This window comes from Rhinolophus hipposideros (genome assembly GCF_964194185.1).
Source record: "Rhinolophus hipposideros genome assembly, chromosome: 3".
NCBI classification, from domain to species: domain Eukaryota; kingdom Metazoa; phylum Chordata; class Mammalia; order Chiroptera; family Rhinolophidae; genus Rhinolophus; species Rhinolophus hipposideros.
Genome location: NC_138049.1, coordinates 31,545,476 through 31,571,168, shown reverse-complemented (window position 1 = coordinate 31,571,168; position 25,693 = coordinate 31,545,476). Strand labels below are relative to the sequence as shown.

Below are 25,693 nucleotides of genomic sequence, written 5' to 3'. Positions count from 1 at the left end.
CATAATGTTCTCTAGATCCATCCATGTTGCTGCAAATGATAAGATTTCTTTCTTCTTTATGGCTGCGTAATACTCCATTGTATAAATGTACCACAGCTTCTTAATCCAGTCATCTACCGATGGGCATTTCGGTTGTTTCCATATCTTGGCTATACACATACATGTTTTCAACCTGTCGCTTATCTGATCATTTTATTTATTTTAGTATTTAGTATTGATACTAAATACAGTTTATGGCTTTTGAATTTTGGAATGTTAAGAAGGTTTCCCTGTCTCCAACTATATTTCTTACTAATGCTCTTATAATTTTATTTTTAACAGTTTTAACAGCTTCTTAATCCACTGGAAATTTAATTTTGTGAAAAGTATAAAGCATGGAAATCCTGTGGGTTCGACCTTAAAATATGTCCAGAATCTGTCACTTCTGTTCACCTCTGCTACTTCTCTGATTCAAGCCACCATCACAAGTTCTGGATTTCTGCAGTAGCCTGCTAACTGATCATCTTATGCCTATACTTGCTCCTGATAGGCTGTATTCAACACAACCAGAGACATCTTTTAAACATGTTATATAATAATAGCTGGCCTTGTTACTCAGAATAAAACTGATATCTGTAAACTGACTAAAATGATTTGGCCCCATTACCCCCAATCTGTTTCTTACCACTTTGCCTATTGCTTCTTCTGTCCTTCACCATCTTCAAAAGTATGTTAGTTTTAGTTTATACACTATCACAGATGTGTGCACATGCTCTGCTTCCTACCTAGAGTAGTGGCTTGATGTGTCCTATAGGCCTGGAGCCAGGTTGCTGCTGTGGCAGCTGCTTCTGCTTTAGATTGATGTCCCTGCTGTGTCTGCTGCTCTTGATCTCTCTTTAACGTTTGGGTACAACCTCCCTCTTAACTCCTGTTTTGAGGTTCCACAGTGTCACCTTCAAGATATGGGCAACTGTGCTTTTCCTTTTACTAAGCACCCACACATGTGCAACTTGGAAGTGTGTGGAACTAATTCCTACATGGTGAATTTTGACAAAAAGGGGATGAGAGTAAGTGGATAGATTATTCTTCCTTATTTCTCTTTTCAGAGGCAGAGTAGCTTTGTGTGATCTGTCTGAAAATGTCTTACATGACCCAGCAATCAGTTTGCCATAAAGCTGTGTTCAACTCAATAACACTCTGCCTTATTTTGTTCTGTTTCATCCCCTGCTTTACTCTGTTCCTGCTTCCCTGGGCCTGTACTTCCAAGTAAGATGTTAGCAAAAATACGTTTCCTTCAGAGTCTGTTTTCTACAGACACAGGAATAAGACAAGTCTCTCTTTAAATGTCATGTTTTCACTGAGGCTAACCCCAGGCACCCACTCCCAACCCCAACCCCGTATCTCCTTGGCCATTGCATTTATTGTTAGCAAGTATATAACTTAATCATTACGGCTATTATTTTAATCTTTTCTCTTTTCCCAGAATAAAAACTTCAATGCTGTAGGGAAACAGAAATCCTTATCTGTTTTGTTGACATTTGTATCCCCAGTACCAAGAACAATGCCGGGCACATAGATATCAGCTAAATGAACTGAAAGAATGAGTGCTGGCATTATTGCTACCAAGTTTTACCACCATGGCCACTACAAGAAATTTGAACTCGTCTTTTTGCTACTTTCTATCATTAGCTGTAGGTTAGAAATCCTGTTGGGATGAATGGCAAAACACATGAATGGCAATGCTTAACAGTCTTATCCTCATCAGCTTCTCACTAAGCTTTTTGTCTTCATATGTGGAGATGAGGCCCCTCCAATCACAATTCAACTGATGAAAGAACAAGTCAAAAAAAGAAAAAAAGATACTTGTTTTCCTACAGGATTGCATTATATTTATAATTTGGAGAAACTCTATAATGTTGAATATTCTTATCCAAAAGTATGGTAAAACCCTCTATTTGTTTAGGTCTCCCTTCTAGGTTTTTTGGATTTTTAGAAATATTATTTTTCTTATCAGTCTTATGCATTTCTTCTTCTAACTTTTTTTAGATAGAGTTTTTTAAAAAATTAGTATGAATAATGTCTCATTTTCTAATTGATTGTTTTGGTATATACCACAAACATTTTTTTTTTATTTCTATAGTAATTTTGTTAATATCTTTATTGCTGTACTTGTCACTTTTTAAAATAATTTGTACTTGTTTTTTACATTTAATTATTAAATTTATTTGTAATTTTATATACGGTGTTCAGTGAAGGTCTAACTCAATTTTATTTTTTCCAAATGCTCAGCCAATTGCCTAAGCCTGTATAGTTGAAAATTTCTTTTCTTTTTTCATTAATTTATGGTGCAAATACCAAGTTATTTTGTATACTTACATTTGTTTCTAGGCTAGTTATGTTTTCTTATTATTCCTTTTACACCTACTCCTCAACTGCATAGATAAATCCATTTCCTTGACTGTGTGGTCTGTTCATGGAACGACTGCGGCATGCCTTCAGAAGAACTAAAAATAACCAGCTGAACATCTCCAATGGCAATTGCCTCAACATGTCTAACTGACAACTGGCGGTCTTCCTGTATTTCCTATCTCAGTTATTAATACTGCCAGACAACCATTTGCTCCAACCTGAAACTTTAGAATAATCCTTAAATCCCCATATCCGGTTGGTTAGCAAGTCTTGTTAATTCACTCTCTCAAACATCTCCAAAATATTTTCTCTCCTCCCTACTAACCCTGCATTCATTTGAGTTCTGTGCTCTGTCATATATCAGCTTACGTGTCACCTCCTCAGATAGGGTTTCCTGACACCCTGTTCAAAGAGCCTTCACCTTACAATTACTGTTATATCACCTGGTTCATTTCCTTCATAAATGTTACAATAATTTGTAATGACTCATTTAAAACTTTATTACTGTATTATTTGTTTCTCTGACGTAATGTAAGTGTTATGACAGCTATTTTGTGTTTTTTGTAGCCATGGTGTCTAGTTTCTAGCTCATAGCAGGTGCTCTATGATAATTAGTTATAAGAATGAATGACTGAATGAATGAATGGCACAATATCCTCTTAGTAGGTTCATTTGCTTACACTTTCCTTACTCATCTTTTCCAATCAACCCTCCACATTGAATAATTGTTATAAAAAAAAAGAACAGAGACCTGATCATGTTATTTCTCAGCTTAAAAACTTCCAGTGTCTTCTTATGTATAAGTTAGACATCAATTTGTTCAACCTACAAGAAGTAGAATTACTTTTAATGGACTTTAAATGAGATTTTGAGTAGACTTGAATATACAATATTGGATCAAAATCTCAAAATTCATATTTGATCCTAAAATCCTCATAAAAAAAAACAAATAATGGCCTATAGAGTTATAGAGTTGTTTTTAAAAAACCCGTAAATTGGTCTAGATTATATTTATCCTTTCTTCATAGATGTTTTTGACTTAATTTTTTCCAATAGATTAAATTCTGTTTTTTTCTGTATTACTTTTGTATTTTATTTTTAAATTCAATTATTAATCTTCTCTATATTTTTTAATCTTAACAGTTAAATACTATTATTTTCTATGTAGAATTATAGAAATTCCACATAAAATATTATATTTTGTGATTAGTCTGTGGGGTTGGTTTCTCTCATGCCATTTAGTCTTCCAAAGATCATATGTTTCTGTGTGTCAATTACCTTTTAATATCTTTTCCTATTTAAAAAGAAACAACTTAAAAATTATACGTAATTGATATTAAAATTTGTATTGGCTTTGTAATTTATTTCTAGTACATTTATATATTATATTTGCCTTATAACATATTGAAAGATTTTCTAACTACTACATTTTCCCCCCATATAGTTTAAAGATATGATTTAATCATTTCCTTCTATGGTGAACTATAAAACAGTATTTCTAAGTTTTTACTCTTTTTAGAATAAGTTTTAATAATGTTATCTTGAATTATACTTTGTTCCTTTCAGATATATACTATTTTTACTTATACATTATTCTTTTTAAGTCAGTTTTTAAAATTATACATGCTTTTTATATAAAGACAAGACATTCTTTTTCGGGGAGGGGTTATTCCTACCTCATAAATAATTTAATTTTCTGACCTTTAATGATACTGTCTAGCATAAAATTTCTCCATTTTTATTGCCAATCCAAAACTTTGTGATTAATTACTTAGAAAATATATTTTGGTAAATCAGTCCCTAGTTTATTAATAAATAGTGCTATGACTTCCTCATTATTGATAACATCAATAACAAATTAAATAATCACATACTTTTATAGGTTTGTAAAAATGAATTGTGTTAACAAAAATTATTTTTTCTGTTCTTTATCTTCTCATATTTTCTTAAAGTATAGCTTGTGACAAGCTATTAAAATATAATTAAAATATTTTTTAAACACTATGATTCATTTTAAAGGCCATATTGTTAAAATGAAAAGTAGTAAAACAGCCTCAGGCTATGATCCCCAAAATTGTTCTAGCTCATTACATTTCTTAAATCATTAAGATGAGTTATCATTATATTTGTATCTAGTCTTTTTTAAAAATTATTATTTAAAACATTTAAGTCTGAGACTTTTCCTCCCAGCCATGAGGGACTAATTGCTACTGAGGTTTTTTTTATATATAAACTACGAGAACACTGGGGAAAAATACAAAAATGCTATTTTAAGATATTGGATAATAGGCAGTACAAAACTGTGTGCCCTGTGAAAAGAGTAACAAATTATGTGAGCCTAGGGTAGTTACGAGGGCTAAAGCACTAGGAATATATGTGGGGTTCTCCTATATTTTTGACTGAATATCCCACTTCTTGTGCAAAAGTTGAAATTCTGTTAAGATACACAAAAAATTACAGGGGGGTTGATGTTGAACAAAAGGAATGGGAAATGTGTCATTTCTAACCAGCTACAGTTAGGAGATATTATTATTATTATTATTATTATTATTATTATTATTATTATTGTTACAACCTTGGAGGAGTCATTATGTCATCCTTAATAGGAGAGCTAAACTACAACTAGAGTAAAGGCTACTGTCGTTATACTCTAACAAAGATGAGAAACTAACACTGAAAGAATCATGCTGATCCAGAAAACAAAAAACTATAATTCTTCAAAGGAGGAAAACAAAGCCTAGACACTCAACAACATAAAATTTGTTATACTTAACTTTCAGTCAATAATTACTAGATACACGGAAGCAGAAAAAAACAACCCATAACCAGAATAAAGTGTCAATAGAAACAGAACCAGAAATTACAGAGATGTTTGAATAAACAATATAAGAACATCAACACATCCGTTTTAAATATTTTCAAAGCATTAAAATTGAATATAAGAAGAAGATAAAAGGAAACTATAAAATTAATAGAATTTCTAGACTGATAAAATGAAAAGTAAAAAATATATATATACTGGATGGGCTTGAAAGCAGATTAGATGCTATAGAAGAAAAGATAAGTACACATAGTGCTATAGACTGAATGTTTATGTCTTCCCAACATTCATATGTTAAAATCAAATCCCTAATGTGATGGTACTTGGGGGTGGAACCTTTGGGAGGCGATTAGGGCAAACCCCTCATGAATGGGATTAGTGTCCTTATAAAAGAGACCCTAAAGAGCTCTCTTGCCTTTCCGTTATGTAAAGACACAGTGAGAGAAAGGCAATCTATGATAGAGGAAGTGAGCTTCCACCAACCATTGAATCTGCCAGCACCTGGATCTCTGACTGCCAGCCTCCAGAACTGTAAAAAAAAATGTTTCTATTGTTTATAAGCACCCAGTCTATGATAATTTGTTATAGCAGCCCAAATGCTGCTATAAGGCATATAGATCCATCAATAGAAACTAAACAGACTAAAGCACAGGGAGAAAAAAATAAATTAAAAGTGAATAGAATGAGAACTGATCTCAGAAAAAGAGGAGGCAGACATAAAAGATTGTTGAAGAAATGAGTTAAATTTCCCCAAATTTTAAGACAACTAAGCTCACAGATCCGAGAAGCTCAATGATCCCTAAGCAAGATAAACATAAAAATAATCCACACCCAGGCACACAGTAATAAAATTTCTGAAAACCACGAATTACACAACAGTCTTAAAAATCTGTCAATAAAAATAGAAACAAAGAATTTTTGCATACTCTTATCAGAAATTATGTAATCTAGAAGAAAATAAAAGATCTTTAAAATTCTAAAAATAATAAACCTCAAACTGAATTTCTAAATGAAGAAAAAAGGCTAAGAAAAAACTTTTTCAGCAGATGAACGCTGAGAAAATTTCTCACCAAAATGTAATTTATTATTATAGAAAATAAGAAAAATTGTGGGGATTATAACATGCAGAAGAATTATATACAATAATAACAACAGAAAATAAAAAATATACTGTTTAATATCCTTACATTATATATGAAGTAATATAATGTGAAGATGTTAAAAATGCATATTGCATGTCATATATATGTACAATATGTTATAGTATAAACTATATGTTATTTATATCAATGTATATATGTACAAAATATATGTGTATATATTATATATGTATAATACTTCAGATAAAAGTAGAATACTAAGAAGTATTTCATTATTCAAAAAGAAAGCAGAAAAGAAAAAAGAACAATGGGACAAATAGAAAAAATATAAAAAGAAAGTAAATTTGACCCAATCATGTCAATAACTATATTAAGTGTAAAGTGTAAGAACTGTATAATAGAACTTTCAGTGACAACAGAAATATCTCTTATCTACATATAGTCTATACTGTCCACATGTGGCTATTGAACATTTGAACTGTGGCTAGGGTGACTGAAGATTCAAATTTAAAATTTTATTTGCTTTTAATATATTTAAATTTAAATTTGAATAGTCATATGTGACTAGTGGTTACTGCATTGGACAGTATAGGTCTAAATACACCAAAAAAGAAGGCAAAAGTTATCAGTTTAGATGAAAAATCAAGACCGTAATATATATTGGCTATAAGAGACATGCTTTGTACATAAAGACTCAGATTGCAGGGAAAAGGGTGGAAAAAATATGCCAAGTAAACATTTCTTTATCAGAAGTATGGAGTGGATATATGAATAATAGGAGAATGGATTTTAGCGGAACAAAATATTTACAGAGATAGAGACATCTCATAGTGATAAAATATACTTTGAAGAAGATAACGATATTAATGTATATACACTGATAATAGAAGTTTGTTATTACATGAAACAAAATCTTAGAGGATTGTGGTAGTTTTAAAATACGCACATAAATTTTTTGATACTCTTCCCTTCAAAAGGTGGAGGCTAATTTCCCATCCCTTGTGTGTGCTCTGTATTTATTAATCTGCCTTTAATGAATACAATTTGACAGAAGAGATGGTGTGTGACCATGTGACCAAGTCATAAGTGGCATTGTAGATTCCTCCTTTCTCTCTCTCTCTCTCTCTCTCTCTTTCTCTCTGTCAGATCACATGTCATAAATACACTCAATCAGCCCTATGGTGAAGTACATGTGGCAAAGAGCTAAAGCCTCCTGCCAACAGTCATCTTAGAAGTAAATCCTCCAGCCTCATCATAGCCTATATGACTATAGGCCTGACTAACATCTTGACTGCAACCTCATGAAAGATCCATCCAAATGAAGAGAACCACCCAATAAAATGTTCTGAATTCCTAATCCACAATAATTTTGAGATAATAAGTGTTTACTATTTTAAGCTTCTAAATTTTGGGGGAATTTATTATGAAGCAATAGATAAATTGATAAATTGCAAGGTGAAATATAAATATCTACAATTACAGCTGCGTATTTCAACATCTATATCTTAGCACTTGATAGAACAGACAAACAGCAAATGAGTAAGTATAAAGAACACTATCAGCCAACTTGACTTAATTAAACTTTATAGAACACTTCATCTAAGAACAGCAGAATGCCATGTTTTCAATTGAATATGGAACATTGGCTAAGAGATCATACACTGGAATAAAAAACAAGTCTCAATAAGTTTTAAAGTATAGAATCAAACAGAATATATGTTCTGACCATGAGAGAATTAAACCAGAAATTAAAAACAATCAGATACCTAGTAAAACCTCAAAAAATTGTGTATTAATTAGTCCATTTGGGCTACTATAACAAAATATAGGCTAGATGGCTTATAAAGAAGAGAAATTTATTTTTCACCTTTTTAGAGACTGAGAAGTCCAAGATCAGGTGCCAGAGCATTTGGTGTCTTGTGAAAACCCGCTTCCTGATTCATAGTTTGCTATCTTTTTGCTTTGTACTTACATCACAGAAGAGGGTAAGGGAGCTCTCTGGAGTCTCTTTAATAAGAGCACTAATCCTGTGCATGAGGTTCCATCCTCATGACCTAATCACCTCCCAAAGGCCCTACGTCTTAATACCATCTCACTGGGCATTAGGAGGTCAACATATGAATCTTGGGGAAACACAAACATTGAGACTATAGCAACAACACACTTAAAAGTAACACATGGGTCTAAGAAGAAACCACAAAAGAATAAAAATAATAAACCAGTTTAAATTCTATATTTGTGGGATGCAGCTAAGGTTATTCTTAGAGAAAAATTCAGAGCTCTAATAGTTATGTAATAACTATTCGTATAATAGTTATAATATGAAGGTTATAATATAATTGTTATGTAAGATATTTAAGACTAAATGTCTACAATCAGTGACCTAACTTTCTACCACAAGACGCTAAAAAGGAAAGTGAAGTAAACCTAAAAGAAATAGAAGGAAGAACATTTTAATGATACAAGGGGAAATCAGTGAAACAAAATGGAAAAACAATAGAGAAAAATCAATGAAACCAAAAGCAGATTCTTTGAAAGCATGAATAAAATTGAAAAACCTCTATAAAAAAGCCAAAAATAAAAAATAAATGGAGGAGACACAAATGACCAATATCAGGAAAGAGGGGTTATCAGTACAGATCCTAAAGACATTAAAAGGATAATAAAGAAATATTATGAGTTACTTTATGTTAATAAATTAGACAACTAGGACAAAACAGATAAATTTCTTAAAATATACAAATTACCAAGACTCATACAAGAAAAATTGAAAATCCGAATCATTCTATGGCTACTTAAAACATTGAATTTGTAATCCAAAACCTTCCAAGAGAAGAAAACTATAGGCCCAGATGGTTTCACTAGTGAGTTCTAGCAAACATTTAGGGAAGAAATTGTACACATTCTACAAACTCTTTCAGGATGAACCTAACTAATTGTATAAGGCCGACATTACTCTGGTACCCAAACCAGCTATATATATATATTATAAGAAAAGTTGCTATAGACTGATATCCCTCATAAACATAGATATAAAAATACTTAACTAAATATTAGTAAATCTAAAACAGTAACATATAAAATGGATAATATATCAATGACAAATTAGGGTTTATATCAGCACTATGAGTTTGATTAACTTTGAAAAATCAGTCACTGTAATTCACCATATTAACCAAACAAAGAAAAAATTATGTTTATCTAAATAGATGCAGTAAAAATATTGTCTCAATTTAATAAACTTTCATCATAAAAAACTCTCTGCAAAAGAAGGAACCTTCCTCAACTTCTTGACAAGCACCTACTGAAACCAATAGCCATCACCTTAAAGGTCAGTGAATGACTGCTTTCCCTTCTGATCAGAAAAATAAGGCAAAAAGGTCTACGCTCATCACTGAAGCTCAACTTTTTTACTGGAAGTCATAGCTAGTGTAATATGGCAGGAAAAAATGTACAATACGTAGATTTAAATGGAAGAAATAAAGCTGTTTTCATTTGTAGACGACATAAGATACAATGATTGAAGTGATTTTAATAACTTTGTGGGATCCAGTGTTTATAACCACAATCACTTGTATTACTATTAGCACAAAAAATTAAATTGAAAAATACTGTTTACTATAGCATCCAAAACAATGAAACATTGAGAGATAAATTTTAGAAAGTATGTTGAAGACACATACATTGAAAACTACGAAGCGCTTAGAATATTGAAAATGTAAATAAATGGAGATACCCTATGAACTGAAAGGCTAAATGTTGCCAAAGTGTCAATTCTCCCAGAATGTATCTACAGATTCCACCCAACTGCAATCAAACTCTCTGCTACATTATTTTTTGGTAGAAATTGACAAGCTTATTTTAAAAATTGTATGGAAATGCAAAGGATGTAGAATAGTCAAAAAAGTTTTATTTTATGAAACAAAATTATCTAACTTTTTTTCCCCACATTTTTATTTTTATTTTTTTCTGTTTTTTTTTTTTATTAGTTTCAGGTGTACAAGACAAGGTAATACTTAGACGTTCATCATTTATATCCCTCACACTGTGAACCCCCCTCCCCCCACCCACCATCCCTCCGACCTCACACCGAGCCATCACATTATATATATAAAATTATAGTTGGCATTCATTAATGTTTAGCTTCTGGTGTACAATGCCATGATCAGGCATCCACAGTATCTCTGAGGTGGTCTCCCAAATAGGACGCATGTCCATCGGATACCCAACAAAATCTTTACAACATTATTGAATACCTTCCCCAAATTAATTTTCAAAAAACCCTGAGGCCATCTTGTGGTTACCAGCTGCTTCCTAATCCCTTCACCTTTCCCCTTATCCCCAACCCCCCCCCACCCATCTAACAACTCTCGGTTTTTTCTTTGTGTCCCCAAAACTGTTTCTGATTAGTTCATTCACATATTCTTTTCTTTAGATTCCGCATATAAGTGAGATCATATGGTACTTGTCTTTCTCTTTCTGACTTATTTCACTTAACATAATGTTCTCTAGATCCATCCATGTTGTTGCAAATGATAAGATTTCTTTCTTCTTTATGGCTGCGTAATACTCCATTGCATAAATGTACCACAGCTTCTTAATCCAGTCATCTACCGATGGGCATTTTGGTTGTTTCCATATCTTGGCTATTGTGTAAAGTGCTGCAATAAACATAGAAGTGCATACTGATTTTTGAATTGGAGTTTTGGATTTCTCTGGATAGTGCCTAGGAGTGGAATTACTGGATCATAGGGTAGTTCCATTTTCAGATTCCTGAGATAACTCCATACTGTTTTCCATAGTGGCTGCACTAATCTGCAATCCCACCAACAGTGCACTAGCGTTCCCTTTTCTCCACATCCGCGCCAGCATTTGTTGTTTGTTGCAAAATTATCTAACTTTGAGGCAACAATAAAGCTACAGCAATAAAGACTGTGATATTGCATAAAGATATATAATGTCAATAAAAAAAAGAGTCCAAAGATAGACTCACAGATGATCAACTGACTTCTGGAAAAAAACAACCACCACAAGGTAATTAGGTGAGGAAATGCTATCCGTCTCCACAAACAGTGCTGAAATGGGGTATTTTCATGGAAAAAAAAAAGAAAGCCATTATTTAAGCCTTTAACTTCCAACAAAACACCAACATTTACTGAAATAACCCATAAACCTAATGTAGTAGTGAAAACTATAAAATCTCTAGGGAAAAATTGAGAAGATAATGTTCACAACTTTGGGGTAAGCAACAAATTGTGAAATGGGACAGAAAAAGTATGAAGCATAAGTGAAAAATCTTAATAAATTGGACTTAATAAGAATTAAACACTTCTGTTCTTCTAAAGCAGTTGTTGGTTCACAAACTGGTCCCCATACACAGAGGGCAAGATAAGACCAAAGAGGCAGACTACTTCAGATTGGTAGGTAGCAGATTTGATAAGCAACAGAACTTATTATCCGAGGCTTCTCATGTGTGTCTGCAAGACGAGTTGATCTTCACACCTGCCTACCAGAATCTTAAAGTTTATATAGAGGCCTTCATTGGGTTCAATCACACATACAGTCGAGATGGTCTCAACAATGAGTAACTCTCTCAAGGCTGTATATCCTTGAAGCAGCTTCTAGTGTGAGGAAGGCAGAAAGAACATAAATCCAAGACCAGGGGAGAGGGTGAGTAGTCTCTAATTGCCTGGATCCAGCTTGCCGGTCGAGTCCTCTTGACCTCCTGCAATAGCTGTCAAGAAATTGAAAAGTCAAGTCTCAGACTGAGAACAATATGTACTACATTAAGTATATTTGATCAAGGATTTTTCTCCAGAATATATTTATTTATTTATTTATTTATTTATTTATTTATGGGGAGTGTGTGTGTGTGTGTGTGTGTATATATATATACACACACACATATATAGATAGATAGTTATAGATATATAGATATATAGTTTAGATATAGATATAGATATCTATATCTATACTATATATCTATATATCTATATCTGTCTGTCTTAGAACTTAATAATATGACAAAAAAAAATAGGAAAAATGAACAAAATATTTGACAAAAGAATAGGAATGCCCAGTAAGCCCATGAAAATATTTTTAGCATCTTTAGAGAAATGCAAACGACAATGCCAGTGAGATACCACTATGCAATCACTGAGTTACTAAAATTAAATATTAGGTATTGGTAAAAATGTGGAGCATCTGGAGCTCTCATATTACTGAGGGGATTTAAAATGATATAACCATATTGAAAAACAATTTCACAGTTTCTTATAATTCATATACCCACCAAACAACCCAAGAATATCATTCTTAGGAATGAGAAATATAAATATATGTCCATACAAACACTGCATTCAAATAATCATAATACCTTTGTTCTTAATAGTTCAAAACCGCAACAATCCAAATGTACTTCAATAGGTAAATGTATAAACCAAGTGTGATATAGCCATACAATAGAATACTATTCGGCAATGAAAAAGAATGCACTACTGATGTAAAGCAACAACCTGGCGATACCTGCAAAACATTGTGTGGAGTGAAAGCAAGCAGACAAGAAAGACTATCACTTTATTATTCTGCTTATTTGAAACTTGTGAATAGCTAAAATAATCTATAGTGACCGACATCAGATCACTGGTGGCCTGTTTGCAGGGGTGGAGGCTAGGGGGAAATAGAAATTCGGTTGCATAGAGGGAAGAAATGGGGATTGGAAGAGAGACATTTTTGAAAGGAAACAATTGCAAAGGCCTTTTATCCTCTTTAAACAAATGTCTCGTGACTGAACCGAAAACCTTAATTTTAACCTTTATATGGGACATAAACATTGCAGTGGAGCAAAGGGACTTATTTTGTCCTCCCTTTGCTCCCCTGCCAGCATTCTACGGAGCAGTAAGTGCTATGACCGGTTTGCAGTGTCCCCAGGACCACTTTCTGCCCTATAGTAACTTTGCACTCCTCCAGGCCTTTGGGATGCTCTTGTCACCAAGGTGGACCACCCTGGATACACAGTGCCAGCGCACAGCCTTGCCAGGGCTTTTTTGGGAGTTACCTACCCAGCTTTGGTCAAGTTCTAGCTGTGCAGATTTCCCACAAATCACGCTTTCCATGAACAGGAACTTTACAGATCAGCAAGTTCTTTCACATCAATTACTTTCTTTCATTTAAAAGAAGTTTAGCTAACAGATCAAGCAAGGAATGATCCCTTCTCAGAGGGAAGGACCGCTATAGGAAAGGCCTTTTTCACCAGGGACCCTTTAAGGGCCTGTGCCTGGGCGTCCGTGGGGCGAGGGCGTGGGAAGGGGGAGGGTGGGGGAGTGTCCTCTTTCTCCCCCCACCCTCCAACGTAGGCGGCTGAGCCAAAGCCAGTGGGGGCTGTCTCCTCCTCTTACCCAGCAGCTGCTGCTCACTCAGCTCGCAAGTCAGGACAGGGGACAGGGCGGCAGCGACTCCTCCGGGTCCTGAGAAGTGGATCCGTTCGGGGCCACCACCATGCCAGGAGCCGCCGGGGTCTTTCTGGTCGTACTGCTCCTCGGGAGCCTCGGGGGCAGCCGGGCGCAGCTGCTGCAGCCGCAGCCACAGGCGCACCAGCAAAAAGGTACAGTGGAGGCACGGGCTCTAGATTACATCCTTTTTCGGGGCGCGAGACTCCTCACTGGTCCCTTCGGACAGTTGCTGGCCAGGGGCGGCTTTCTTGTTCTGCCCTTGGGGAGTGCGCTGTGGGGCGAGAGGGGCGAAGTTTGAACGAAGTTCACTTTCAAGTGCCTGAGTGGGGTAGGAGGAATTGCCTTCCTTCCCCAAAAGAACATGACGTGTTTTTCATTGTTCATTGGTTTCTGGGAGGATTGCTATCACTATACATCCCGCAAGTTATTTCCAAAATATTTCCAAGAGGCAAACTTTTAACCAATTAAAAGAGAAAAGTTTCTCCAAATCAGATTCCTTCCTTGCAAGGAAAGGTTTCCCAAGCTGTGGCTCATCTTGAACCTTTATGGAGAGTAGCTGATACATATATATGTTTTAAAGAGCTTTGCAACTAATTAAACAGGGTTTGTAAAGTAGTTAAGTATGCGATTTTCTTTTTTCTTTCATGGCAATGGCGCTTGCAGCCCCATTTTTCTTTACTCATATCCTATCTCAGGTATCCTATTGTGTAGTGAAATTTCTCCTCTTGTTTAAATGCAGACAAGACTTCTGTGTCATTGGTATTTTAATTAAGACTGCAATGGCCAGATACACACTTCAGGGGACTTTGGAAAACAGTTGTATTTAATGTAACTCAAATTATGCTCTTCAGAGAGCTTTAATGTTTATGTGCATATCATTTATGAAACTCTGGGGAATCTTTGAACAGTTATTTTATCATCATTAATTTTAAAAGAAGCACATGTGCAGCGCTTTAAGACACAATTTATAATACATTATTTCAGCAAACATTTCTGCAAGTTGGAAAACATGTATCAAAGTAGAAAAAATTAAATATTTAAGATTTGGGCTCAAATATATATAAAATATATTATATATATACATAAAATTTACCCTAAGAGTACAAAATCTGGAGGTTAGCAGCTTTTGAAAGTTTTGATGAGGCTGAATCTGCCAAATTTTCGAAATATATGTATTCCTCTTTTAGATAACTGGAGTAAAGCTATGTCTAATAGCTCTGAAGGTTTGGCCTCTTACAATCTAACATTTCCAGCAGAACAATTTTATTTTAAAAGGAGTAAACAAAAAAAAATACTCTAAGCTCTTTGCTACAATAATAACTCCCCGATTAAAATTCCCAGAATAAAAATGATCTTAAGTCACTATATGATTTTTTTCTTCTTCCTGCTTTTCCTTCTCTGAGAGGTAAAATGAGGTCAATGTGGCTTAATTAATAGAATTTATGAGACAGTAACTTTCATAATATCTCTGGCTACTGATTTGTAAAAATGCTACTTTTTAATATTGACCTTGCTCAGTTGTATGATACGTTTTTAACAATACACAATACTTTAATACTGTTAGGCAGCTGGGGGTGAAGAGAGTCCAAGTGCATCAGTCCTTCTGTTCGCTGGGAATGGGGCAGAAGCTCAAAGCATGCACTGTAGGCATCGAGTGGGCTCCTGAGAATTTTTCCCAGCATGTTCCTCCTCCCCTTTCCCTCTTATGCTGTCTCCCCTCTTCTTTTCTCCCCACCTCTCCACTCCCCCTTCCCCTAGCCCCTTCTATCTTCTTTCCTTCCTTCCTCCCTTCTCCTCTCTTCTCCTCTCTTCTCTCTCTGTGCCCCTCTCCTCCACCCCTCTCTTATTTCATATAAAATTAACTCTGATTTCTATAGTCCAGGTACAGTTTGAGGTGAATGAAGAAGGGCAAGTTTATATACTGCCATTCTGCTGAGAGAAAACTTGGACACTGTATACAATAAAGAATTCTATGCAAAATAGCTGTAACACTGAGTGTACTATAGACTGCTATATCTACAGTCTAAAATCTATCATTGTGTATTTTCTACATCATTTGCAATATATTTAGAAACTGGCTTAAAGATAAATGTTTGAACTGTGCTAATATTAAACCTATATAAAATGTCCTTTCATAATACCTTAAACTTTATAGTGCTTAATAATTTAAAATTGCCTTATGCACATGAGCGTGTTTCACCATCAGCTATTATTAATCTAATTGGACAAATTTAAAAGCCTAGATTTGGAGTAGCTGTGACTTACTCGTAAGTTCATGCAACTGATAATAACCTAATTTTTAACAACTAAGAAAACCTTTAGTTTTGTTTATGTAGAAGTTCCCTTTTTATGGTACCAAGATTTCTTTCCATTTACTTTTTGAGGTCTCTTTCCTTTTCAATGTTGTGTTTAAGCAAGCTCTCAGTGAAGATTGTTGGATATGAGTTTGACGGAAGAAGTGTTTTCTTGGCTATCATTCCCTTTTCTCTTTTCTGTTATACTAGCACTGACCTTCCTGGCCAGCCACTAATTTGTTACAATGAACGGCTTTCTCTTTTAGTACGGTGCTGATTTATTAAAAATGTTGACATGAAACAATCATTTTTAAATGTTGAATTGAGTTAGAAACTTAAGCAGATATATATTTTTTAAATCTTGTATAATTTCTGTAGCATACTGAATTGTAGTATGAGTAACATTGATTCTACAAGAATGATTTTTCAAGGAAATTCTTTAACTAGATTTAAGAGGGACAAAAAAGGAGAATGATAGTCAGAGTGGTTCTGCATTCCAGCAAGGCAGTAGATACAATCTTTTCCTGATATTCTTGTGACTGTTATGTGGAAATGGTAATGTAGTGGTAGGTAAAGTGCAACTGATTGAAAATAATTACCAAAGAATATTGCATAGTGGATCAAGATTAATTTGGAAAGAAGTCTCTAGGAGGGTGAGAGAGATTTTTTTATATTCATTGGTCTTGGTAATGGCTTGATGGAAAACATAAAATCCAAGCTTATCAGAACTGCAGGTCGTCCAAAATTGATTTGTGGGGACTAAGCTGGTAATAACAGGTTCAGGAACTTTAAAGGTCTCTGTAGCGTGGACCGTGAATGGGACATATATAAAGTTGGTTTTATTATTTGTACCTAGAGGTTAAATACTTTCATTTGCTCTATTCTGGGAATTTGTTGTTTCCTTTATATGTATAGGAATGAATGCAAAGAAAGGACAAGTCTAAACTGCAGTAAGTTTAGTTTGAACATATAGCATGACATGGTGACAGAAATGTTAACCAACTGACTTATAAAAACAAACGAACAAACAAACAAACTCATAGAAGCAGATGAGTCTGTTGGTTAAAACACATTTGGGTGCTTCATTGACAAATGGGTATAAATTCAGAGGAGGGAGAGCACAATAGTTAGGCGTCTGCAAATATTTTCAGAGGGGGGGCTATTCCAAGTGAAGACTATTAATCTGGAGAAAGATGTAAGAAATCATGAGGGATCCTCAAATTTTTGGAAAGATTGTTATATGGAAAAGAGACTAAGATGTCCTTCCTAAAGTCTGAACTCAGATCCATAAGAATATGACAAAGAGGAATGTTTGAGTTCAATAAAATGGGAGGAAACCTGGTCCCCCTACTCATTCTGAGCTGTTCAGAAATAACTGGGTTGTTTGGAGCACCTAACTTCTGGAAGTGTTCATACAGTGATCAAATGTACAGCTTTTCAGGGATGATTTGGGATGGAATGCTTCTACAGGGTGGAAGTTAGGACTTACAAATCTCCAGTCTTTTTCCAAGTCCAATATTCTAGTATTGCATTCTGCTTTTTTTTTTTTTTTGAGTACAAACTTGTATTTGAACTTCTGAATTCTTAAAAATGTCAAGACGACATTAAATGTATATAAATGTGTTTAAAAACACATTTATAATAAAATAAAAACATGTTTGAGATGATTCTCATATTTTTGGCAAACATACTTAAAGATTTAATGTTGGATTTCCACATCACCATCAATTGCTAAATTCTAAAATATTCTGTGTTACAAAATATGAGAAGACTTTATAAATTACCTGAAAATTTTTTAGGAGATTTATTATGGCCATATACCTGAAATTAACTTTTGGGGGGTATTTTTTTTTTTTTTTGCTACATATGTAACTTGTTGGCTTGTTCACTACACACTGGTCTAATAGTTTAGTAAAAATGATTCATAACAGGTAAAATTTATAGCTAAGAATAAGAACATATTCAACATTGACTATTATAGATGTGGTAGCATTTTTTAAAATGACATGAATTTTATAAATTTTAATCTCACATGTCAGTGTATACAAATTGCTGAACTTACTTCTAAAATTTTCTGTCATAGATTTTCATGAAAAGTAAATGAACTCAAGAGTTGCTAGGATTATGCACTTGCTCTGCCAATTCTTCCTTTATTCACTTCTGTCACTATAGCTCCTGAAATATATCACCTACACTAATAACTACAGTGTTACCCTTCTTTAGATATATTTACAAACTCAAATAGGTATTCCAAAAGTTATTCCCAGGTACGACTGCTGTAAGAAAAGCAGTCATATTTTATAGGAGGGATTTATTTAAATAGGAAGAATAATTTCTGAAGTAGTAGGGTTTTTAGTTTTTATACCTTTTAACTATACTATAAAAGCTATGACTCAAAAGCTTTTTCATTTTAGATTTTACATCTCAGTATTTTCTCAGTCCCCATTTATCCAAAGCAGATAAGTGTCACTTTTTCTATTCATATATTGAATAAATAGCAATTATTCATTGGTAATGACTAATGTGCTAGATTTTTCAACTTGGACCTCTGAGACTGAATCATTGTTCCTTCTTTTGATCCAATTGGACTAGCAGTGAACTGTAAGAAAAAATTAACTTGAACTTTATATGAAGACTCACATCTCCTTTCATAATCTGATTTACAATCTTGGGGCCACAATTGTGGGCCACAATGGAGGAGGAGGAGGACTTGGGACCTAGTGGGGTCCAGAATAGGGAAAATTAACTTCAACCTAGCCTATATGTACATAGCAAAATCAGTAGGGGGGCTAGCTGTTTAAATTATAGAGTCCAAAGGATATATCAAATGCACGCTTGATTCCAGTCAACGTAACTATCCAGTAGGATTCTACCATGTGGGTAGAGAATAGCTGGAAGAATTTCCAGGCTGGGTAATAATTATAATAGTAGTAATAATAATAAAAGAATGGTGACTGCAGGTCATCTAGGCAGTTTGCAGCAGATCCTTACTTAGCAGCTGGAGCCTGAAAAAGATCAGGAAGAAAGTGTTGTCAGTGTCCAGACAAATTATTTAGCTTGTGATACAGAAGATCGGGGTTTAGTATTTGTGTAGCATCGCAACTTTGAAATTGTTAGCTAAGTGGGAATTTAGGTCAAAGTCAAGTTGTAGTGAATTGAAAAACAAGGAAGAGATTAGAGAAAGGCAAAACTTTATTGGCACATGGTTCTCAAGACTCATGCCAGGCTCAGTGTATATCAGGTAGACAGAAAAGACTAAATCTGGGCTGTACTAATTGGCAAGACTGAATTCAGAGATCAGGATTTGTGCAGACAATTGGTGGGTTTGGGCCAATGTGTAGTGGAATGTGGTTAATGAATGAATGTGTTCAGTGAGTAAAACAAAACAAAACAAAATCTTTGCTCTCTGGTTTATATTCTAATTGAGGCAGAAATATTAATATATAATGAACATGTAATATAATGAATACCTGTATTGTATAGAATGTAGTGGGTGATGAGAATCCTGGACAATCAAATACAGCAGAATAAGAGGAGGCAGGAGTTCTGGAAGTGGGGGGAAGTTGGTTGCTATTTTAAATAGAGTGATAAAAGTTGACCTTATTGAGGTCACACTTGAGCAAATAATTGAAGGTGATGTGGGAGTGATTCACACAGATATGAGGTGGAAGAGTAGTCTCCCCACAGGGAACTCTCCCCATATAAAGGCCTGAGGCTGAAGTATAGTGAAGTATAGTGAAGTATAGTGAGACAGAGAAGTGATGACGAGCTGGATCAGTGTAAAAATTTTGCCTTTTAGTCTTGGGTGAGATGGGTGGTATTGGAGAGTTTAGATCGGAGTTAAGTGAATGAATGAAATTATGTTTAATATTTTTTCTTTCATGCAGGCTCTAATCCATTGCACTAGACCACTGGTCCAAATGTAGGATTATTTTAGATTCATCTTCTGCATCAAACCTCCCATTCACAGAGCATGTTTAAGAGACTCTATTCCAGAGTTTTCTACTGCAACAATCTTATCATTGGAAAGATCAGATGCGACTTTGTAAAACTTTTTTTATTTCATTTGGCATAACAATCCTAATCCACGATTAAAGAATATTAATACCTCGAAGCAACTCAAGGGCAGGGAACTTCTACATATCCTTGCATTTTGCTCCAGTGTTCTTATAAATATGCCATAGGTTTCTTAGAGAAATTTTAACTAATATGCACATTGAAGCAAAAATAAGTTATTCAGAATACCACATGGATATATGTATACATTGGAGTTCTCTTTCTTATTATTCATTTCAATATCAGAGCTAAAGTTTAGATACTGTTGCTGAAAATGACATAATGATGTATTGATCGGATGACTTCTTTTATGAAATGAACTTTGAAATGTTACCTATTTTTACAATCAGAAACATTCTATGCTCTGTTTCGATTTTTATAACTTCTTTAAGGATCACTGTAAGTCTTGCAGTAACCTTTAGAGTAAAGTAATGCAATTTTGGCCTGACTAAATTCTATTATTTAGGACAAATTTAGGTGAAGAAAATTGCTTTCTTCCTTTCTCTCTGTTTCTTCCTTCCTCCCTTTTATTTATCTCCCTCCCTTTACCCTCTTTGCTCCTTCCTCCTTCCCTTTAGCCCTCTTTTCCTTCCTTCTTTCTTTTTTTCTTTTTCCTTTAATATTCTTTTTGTGGCATTCAAAGAGATGATTCTAACAAATATAACTTTTAAGAAGATATGTGAGATAAAACTTCACTTAATCTTCTTATTAAAGACCATTGCTAATTACTATCTAAAGATAATTTTGAGGCATAATTTAAACTTACATGTGAATGATAGATGTTTGTCAAAGATGTATAATATGGGCAAAAAAATGTTTTTTTCTAATTATCTTGAATGTGGATTTTAACACGGGAGCTTTATGCTGTTTGCCTTTTATTTGACCATGTGACATTCCGAAAAAGATCTTAGAGGATAATCTATCAGCAGGTTATTACACATAACACTGGCTTTCTGTGACAGACCTAATCTAGTTCAAATAGCAAATTAATCTATGCAAATCACGAATGACGAAGACCTGAGGAACTGTTTGGTGCCTGGCACTTACGAAAGGCACCTTATGCAATGTTAAGGATGTGTCTCCTTGTTCTGTCCTCTCATTTGACCACCACGTGGTGTGTCCCCCTGTGGTTCTTAGAGTAACTGTGTTTTGAGTGCCCGATGCTTTGGATTGGTTGAATACTAGCTAGCACACTGTGAGCATTAACACATTTATTGACATAGCTGATCTGTTCCATAGGTTAACACAATTATCCTCATTTTATAGAAGGAAAATAGATGCTTAGCAACGTTTCAAAGACAAACACAAACTCCAATGCTGATTTTAGAATTAGAAATTAGAGTATGTTCCTTCTTCTGATTTTATGGATCCGACATTGTCATCTCTTTTGGAGTTTTTGATCCTTCTTTATCTTTTATAAAATACCATGAAAAAAGTCATATCTCCCTTTAGGAGTTATTTTAGTAGTCTAATTTGCAACGCAACATGCACTAAGTATTATAGAAGAACAATAAATTTAAAAAAGCAATAAAATGTGTAATCTTCAAGGATCTTTTTCATTTAAACACACACACACATTGCTTAAAACTATGCAGAAATTATACACACATTATTTAAAACTATGCATGCATTTAAAAGTATTCATCAAATTTCAGTCTCTAAATTTTTAGTGTTTGGATTACTAGATGCTGGACTGTAAGAGAGTATTAATTGATTACTGCCTTTTCTGAAGTCCTCTTACAGAAATTACTTCAGCAGGCTAGAAACCTAATGGTATTCATTATGCTATAGTGAATTCTTTAAAAAAAAAAAAGTGAATGTATGTGTCAGCAACTGAGAAAAGCAAGAATCAAACAGATGTACCTAAGAATCAGAGCAAATATCATAATTCCTTCTGAAAAAGTGTAGAATACTGACATATTCATAAAAAAGATTCACAGAGTTTCATTTCCAGTTGACTTTTCAGTTAAGACAGAAAATTTTGCATATCTACTAGATTTTGAGAGGGTTCGTTTGTGGATGTATGTATGCACGTATGTAGTAGTATGTATGCATGTATGTACGTACATGAATAGTTTAGTTTATAGTTTAGAATTCACAGTACCTAATTAGGTGTTTAGTATATTGCTGTTTGATTTGTTTTCGTAACTGATTAGATTTTCAGTTTTATCAAAAAATCTAGAATAAGGGAATCTAAAAATTGAATTTGCAGAAAAGCCTCGTTGCCTTGATAAATAATCATGAACCACAGAATAAATTGCAAATGGGATCATTAAATATTTCAATATGGTAGCTGTACTGTTACAACTCTAAGGTGAAATCCCTTTTAAGTTGCTTATAACATATAAGGTCTTATTCTAAAGTGGACGTAAGGTTAGTAGAGTTTGCCACATCAAATATATTTTTTCAAAAGCCTGTATAGCTGCCATAATTTTCTGGCTTATTGCCTGCTCTGCCTTTTTCAATTACTGGATGAAGCTGAAAGTCTGAAGAAGAACAAGAAGGAGTGCAATTGTTATTTCATGTAGCTACTTTATCTCATTGGTTTCTTGTGAGGAGTATATAAAATAATGAATATAAAACATGCAGCATCTATTAGGTCTTCAATATATGAATTTTCAACACGCTTCGAGAAAAATGAAATAAGTCTAAAAACTGTCTTGGTGCCAAGAAATGCTCTGGCTTAAAGCAACACTTTTTCTCCAATAATGTGGTATACCAAATTTAGCTGAGGCCATTTACAACGGAATTTGTTCCTATACTTGAAAACACAAATACATAAATTCAGTTTTAATTCGAATTTGTGTATTAGTATTTCACTATTCTGAACTTCATATCTTAGCCTACTAAAATACTCATATTAATATATACCTCTTTATACCTTCAATTTCCATATACATTCCTCTGCTTTGGAAATAACCTTGAATAGTACGAACTAGGGAGATGGAAAGAATTAGATTCATAGCCATGTTACCACTTTATTTACTAAGAGCAAAAACCTGAGTCAATAGAGTTTAAATTTTCTATTAGTAAAATAGTAATAATATATGTGAAAATACTTGACAGCTTACCAGTTAATATTAGCTCTTCTTTCACCTTTATTATTTGATCACAAAGTTCTAAAAGATGGTATTTGCAGTGCATATGACATCCCTTTTGCTTAAGGAGAACAAAACATTCTGTTTCCTTGAGTAGACCCTAAGAGATTATAGATGGCAAGAGATTATAGATGGCAGTGAACTATGTCACTGCAAGAGACTGAAGAATTCTGTCAAGGTCACACAAGTCAGTAACAGAGATAGGAAGAAACAAAAGGTCCTATAATTAGCTAATAGTTATGTTAGTAGCTCAATGTGAGAAGTGATTTCAACAGGCAACGGGATGGAAATTTTAGCAATACTTTGTTGCTACTTATATTTCAAATATGATATAATAAACATTTTTTCTAGGAATCCCTCATTTTTGGACATGCATTAGGGATTGATATACTATTTTTTAAACAACTCTTTTAAATATGTGATGTGTTAGAAAAATGTATGACACATAGTAAGCGCTCCATAAAGATTAATTATTATCTTCAATCCAGTGGTTCTCAAGTTTTTGTGTTAAGATTTCTTTATACTCTTAAAAATCACAAGCTGATTTATACTGGTTTATTGTTTTAGAAATGAAAATTAGGAAATCTAAAAATGTTTATTAATTCATTTAAAAGAAGAGTAATGATAACTACATGTTGACAAACAACATAGTTTCATAAAAAATAATTTTATCTTCCAAAACAAACAAAATATGTAGAAGAATGGTATTGTTTTTACGTTCTCAAACCACTTTAATGTCTGACTTAACACAGGAGAACTAGATTATTATTTCTGCCCCTGCATTTAAATTATTATGATATGTTGTTTTGTTTAAAATATGTGAAAAATACAACAATATATACAGACATGTTATTGGAAAAGGGAGGACTATTTTAATACTTTTTAAGATAGCTATAAATCTTTGAGTCTACATCAAAACCCAGTAAGTGGTAGTTTTTTAAAGATTGGCTGCAATTTGGTGAAATTATAGCAATATATATATTTTTTAAGTTATAGCAACATTCTTTTTTTTTTAAAAAATATAGCAATATTCTTTTTCTTCTCTGTTATATTAAAATCCACTTGTTTTTCTTGCATTTGGAAACAGCTTTACTCATATGTGATGTTATAACTTTATCTCCATGCCATCTTCCCTGTTTCCTTTCCTTTGCCCAACTAGAAAGAGAAATACTTCACTTGGCCAAAATTAGGAATATTCTGTTCATCCCTAGTGGATTTAAAAAGTGAACTCATGACCAAGGTTTAACACAAAGGAAAAATGCTAAGATTTGGAATCCTGAATATTAACAGAGGAGTTATGTGGACTTTATTGAGCTCCCGAATTCATATCAGGAAGGGACTTACATGTTTTTCATGAAGAGAAGAATCCTTGCTAGAAGCACAGCTTCTCATGTATCTCTTGAATAATGAGGTTTATTTCATTTTCCCCCTAAACTCTGAAAGTTGTGCGCTTTCCAAAAGCATTCAAGAGGTTTTGTAATATTTAGAACCCAAAATATGATCTTTTACTCTCTGCCCATCTCATCAAAACCATTATGGAGATGTCAAATGGTAGAGCTATTTTCTTTCTCTTGGTTTGTTATGATGTGTTGTCCAGAGACTTAAGGATTTATCCTTTGACCAAAATTTTCACTGTTCAGCTGAGCTGTCTCCCACAGTCCTGATAGGCAAGAAATTCAGATTTGTAGAGCTTGGTTATCAAACACTGATGGGAAAGAACATGAATTTACAAGGTATTTCCATATTAATTGGACAAATTCCTCAGAACTTTTATTATCATAATTTAAATGACTCAGTTTTTCAGTTCATGTGTTTTGAGCTCAACCTACCTTTTCTTTTTCCAGTGTAATTTATCTTTAATCATTGGACTGGTTTTGTACTGGTCAGAATTGATATTTAACAGACTTTCCTCTCTCTCTCTCTCTTTTTTTCTTGTAAGAAACCATTTACTGTTAGACAAAGTCAATAGATAATGTGGAATCTATGTCCCGGTGAGGAGCAGGACTTAATTTTCCTCCTCCCCTCCTTCTCCCCAATATACCTCTATACCTCCCAGTCACATAGAAAAGGTTATTGGTGTGGAAGGGAAATATTTTGTTTATTAATTTATTTATTTTTTGGTCTTATTTTATTTCATTTCATTTTATTTTGAAGGGAAATATTTTAAAAATGCATATCCTATCTTGATTGGTTTTACAGCTATAGTTATACTTGATTATAAACAATGATATTTTTTAAATTGTTCAGAAATGCCTTTTGCATTTCCCTTTATCATATCTTCTTCAAGCTTCTATAAAATATGTTTCATTCAACTTTCAATGACTGATTTTATCCATAGGGTTCTTGACATGATGCTATTTAAAGGGTGCTGACTAAGCCAAGTTCCTTATCTAGGATCTGAAATTTTATCTTTACATATTGATTCATTTGGACCAAACTATTCCCTCTCAGCTCACTTCTCAGATCCTAAGAGGTCCATAATTCT

General features: G+C 33.7%; 1 protein-coding gene across 2 annotated transcripts in view; it reads left to right on the top strand.

Moving 5' to 3' along the window:
• The first annotated feature begins 13,498 nt into the window (after positions 1 to 13,498).
• The window catches only part of LAMA2 (laminin subunit alpha 2), a 531,205-nt gene continuing 519,010 nt past the window's right edge, over positions 13,499 to 25,693 (top strand). For both annotated transcript variants that reach the window (XM_081040014.1, XM_081040013.1), the window contains exon 1: positions 13,499 to 13,912. In XM_081040014.1, coding sequence (XP_080896140.1) covers positions 13,807 to 13,912 — 106 coding nt within the window. In that variant the 5' untranslated portion in view covers positions 13,499 to 13,806. The remainder of the gene's footprint in view (positions 13,913 to 25,693) is intronic.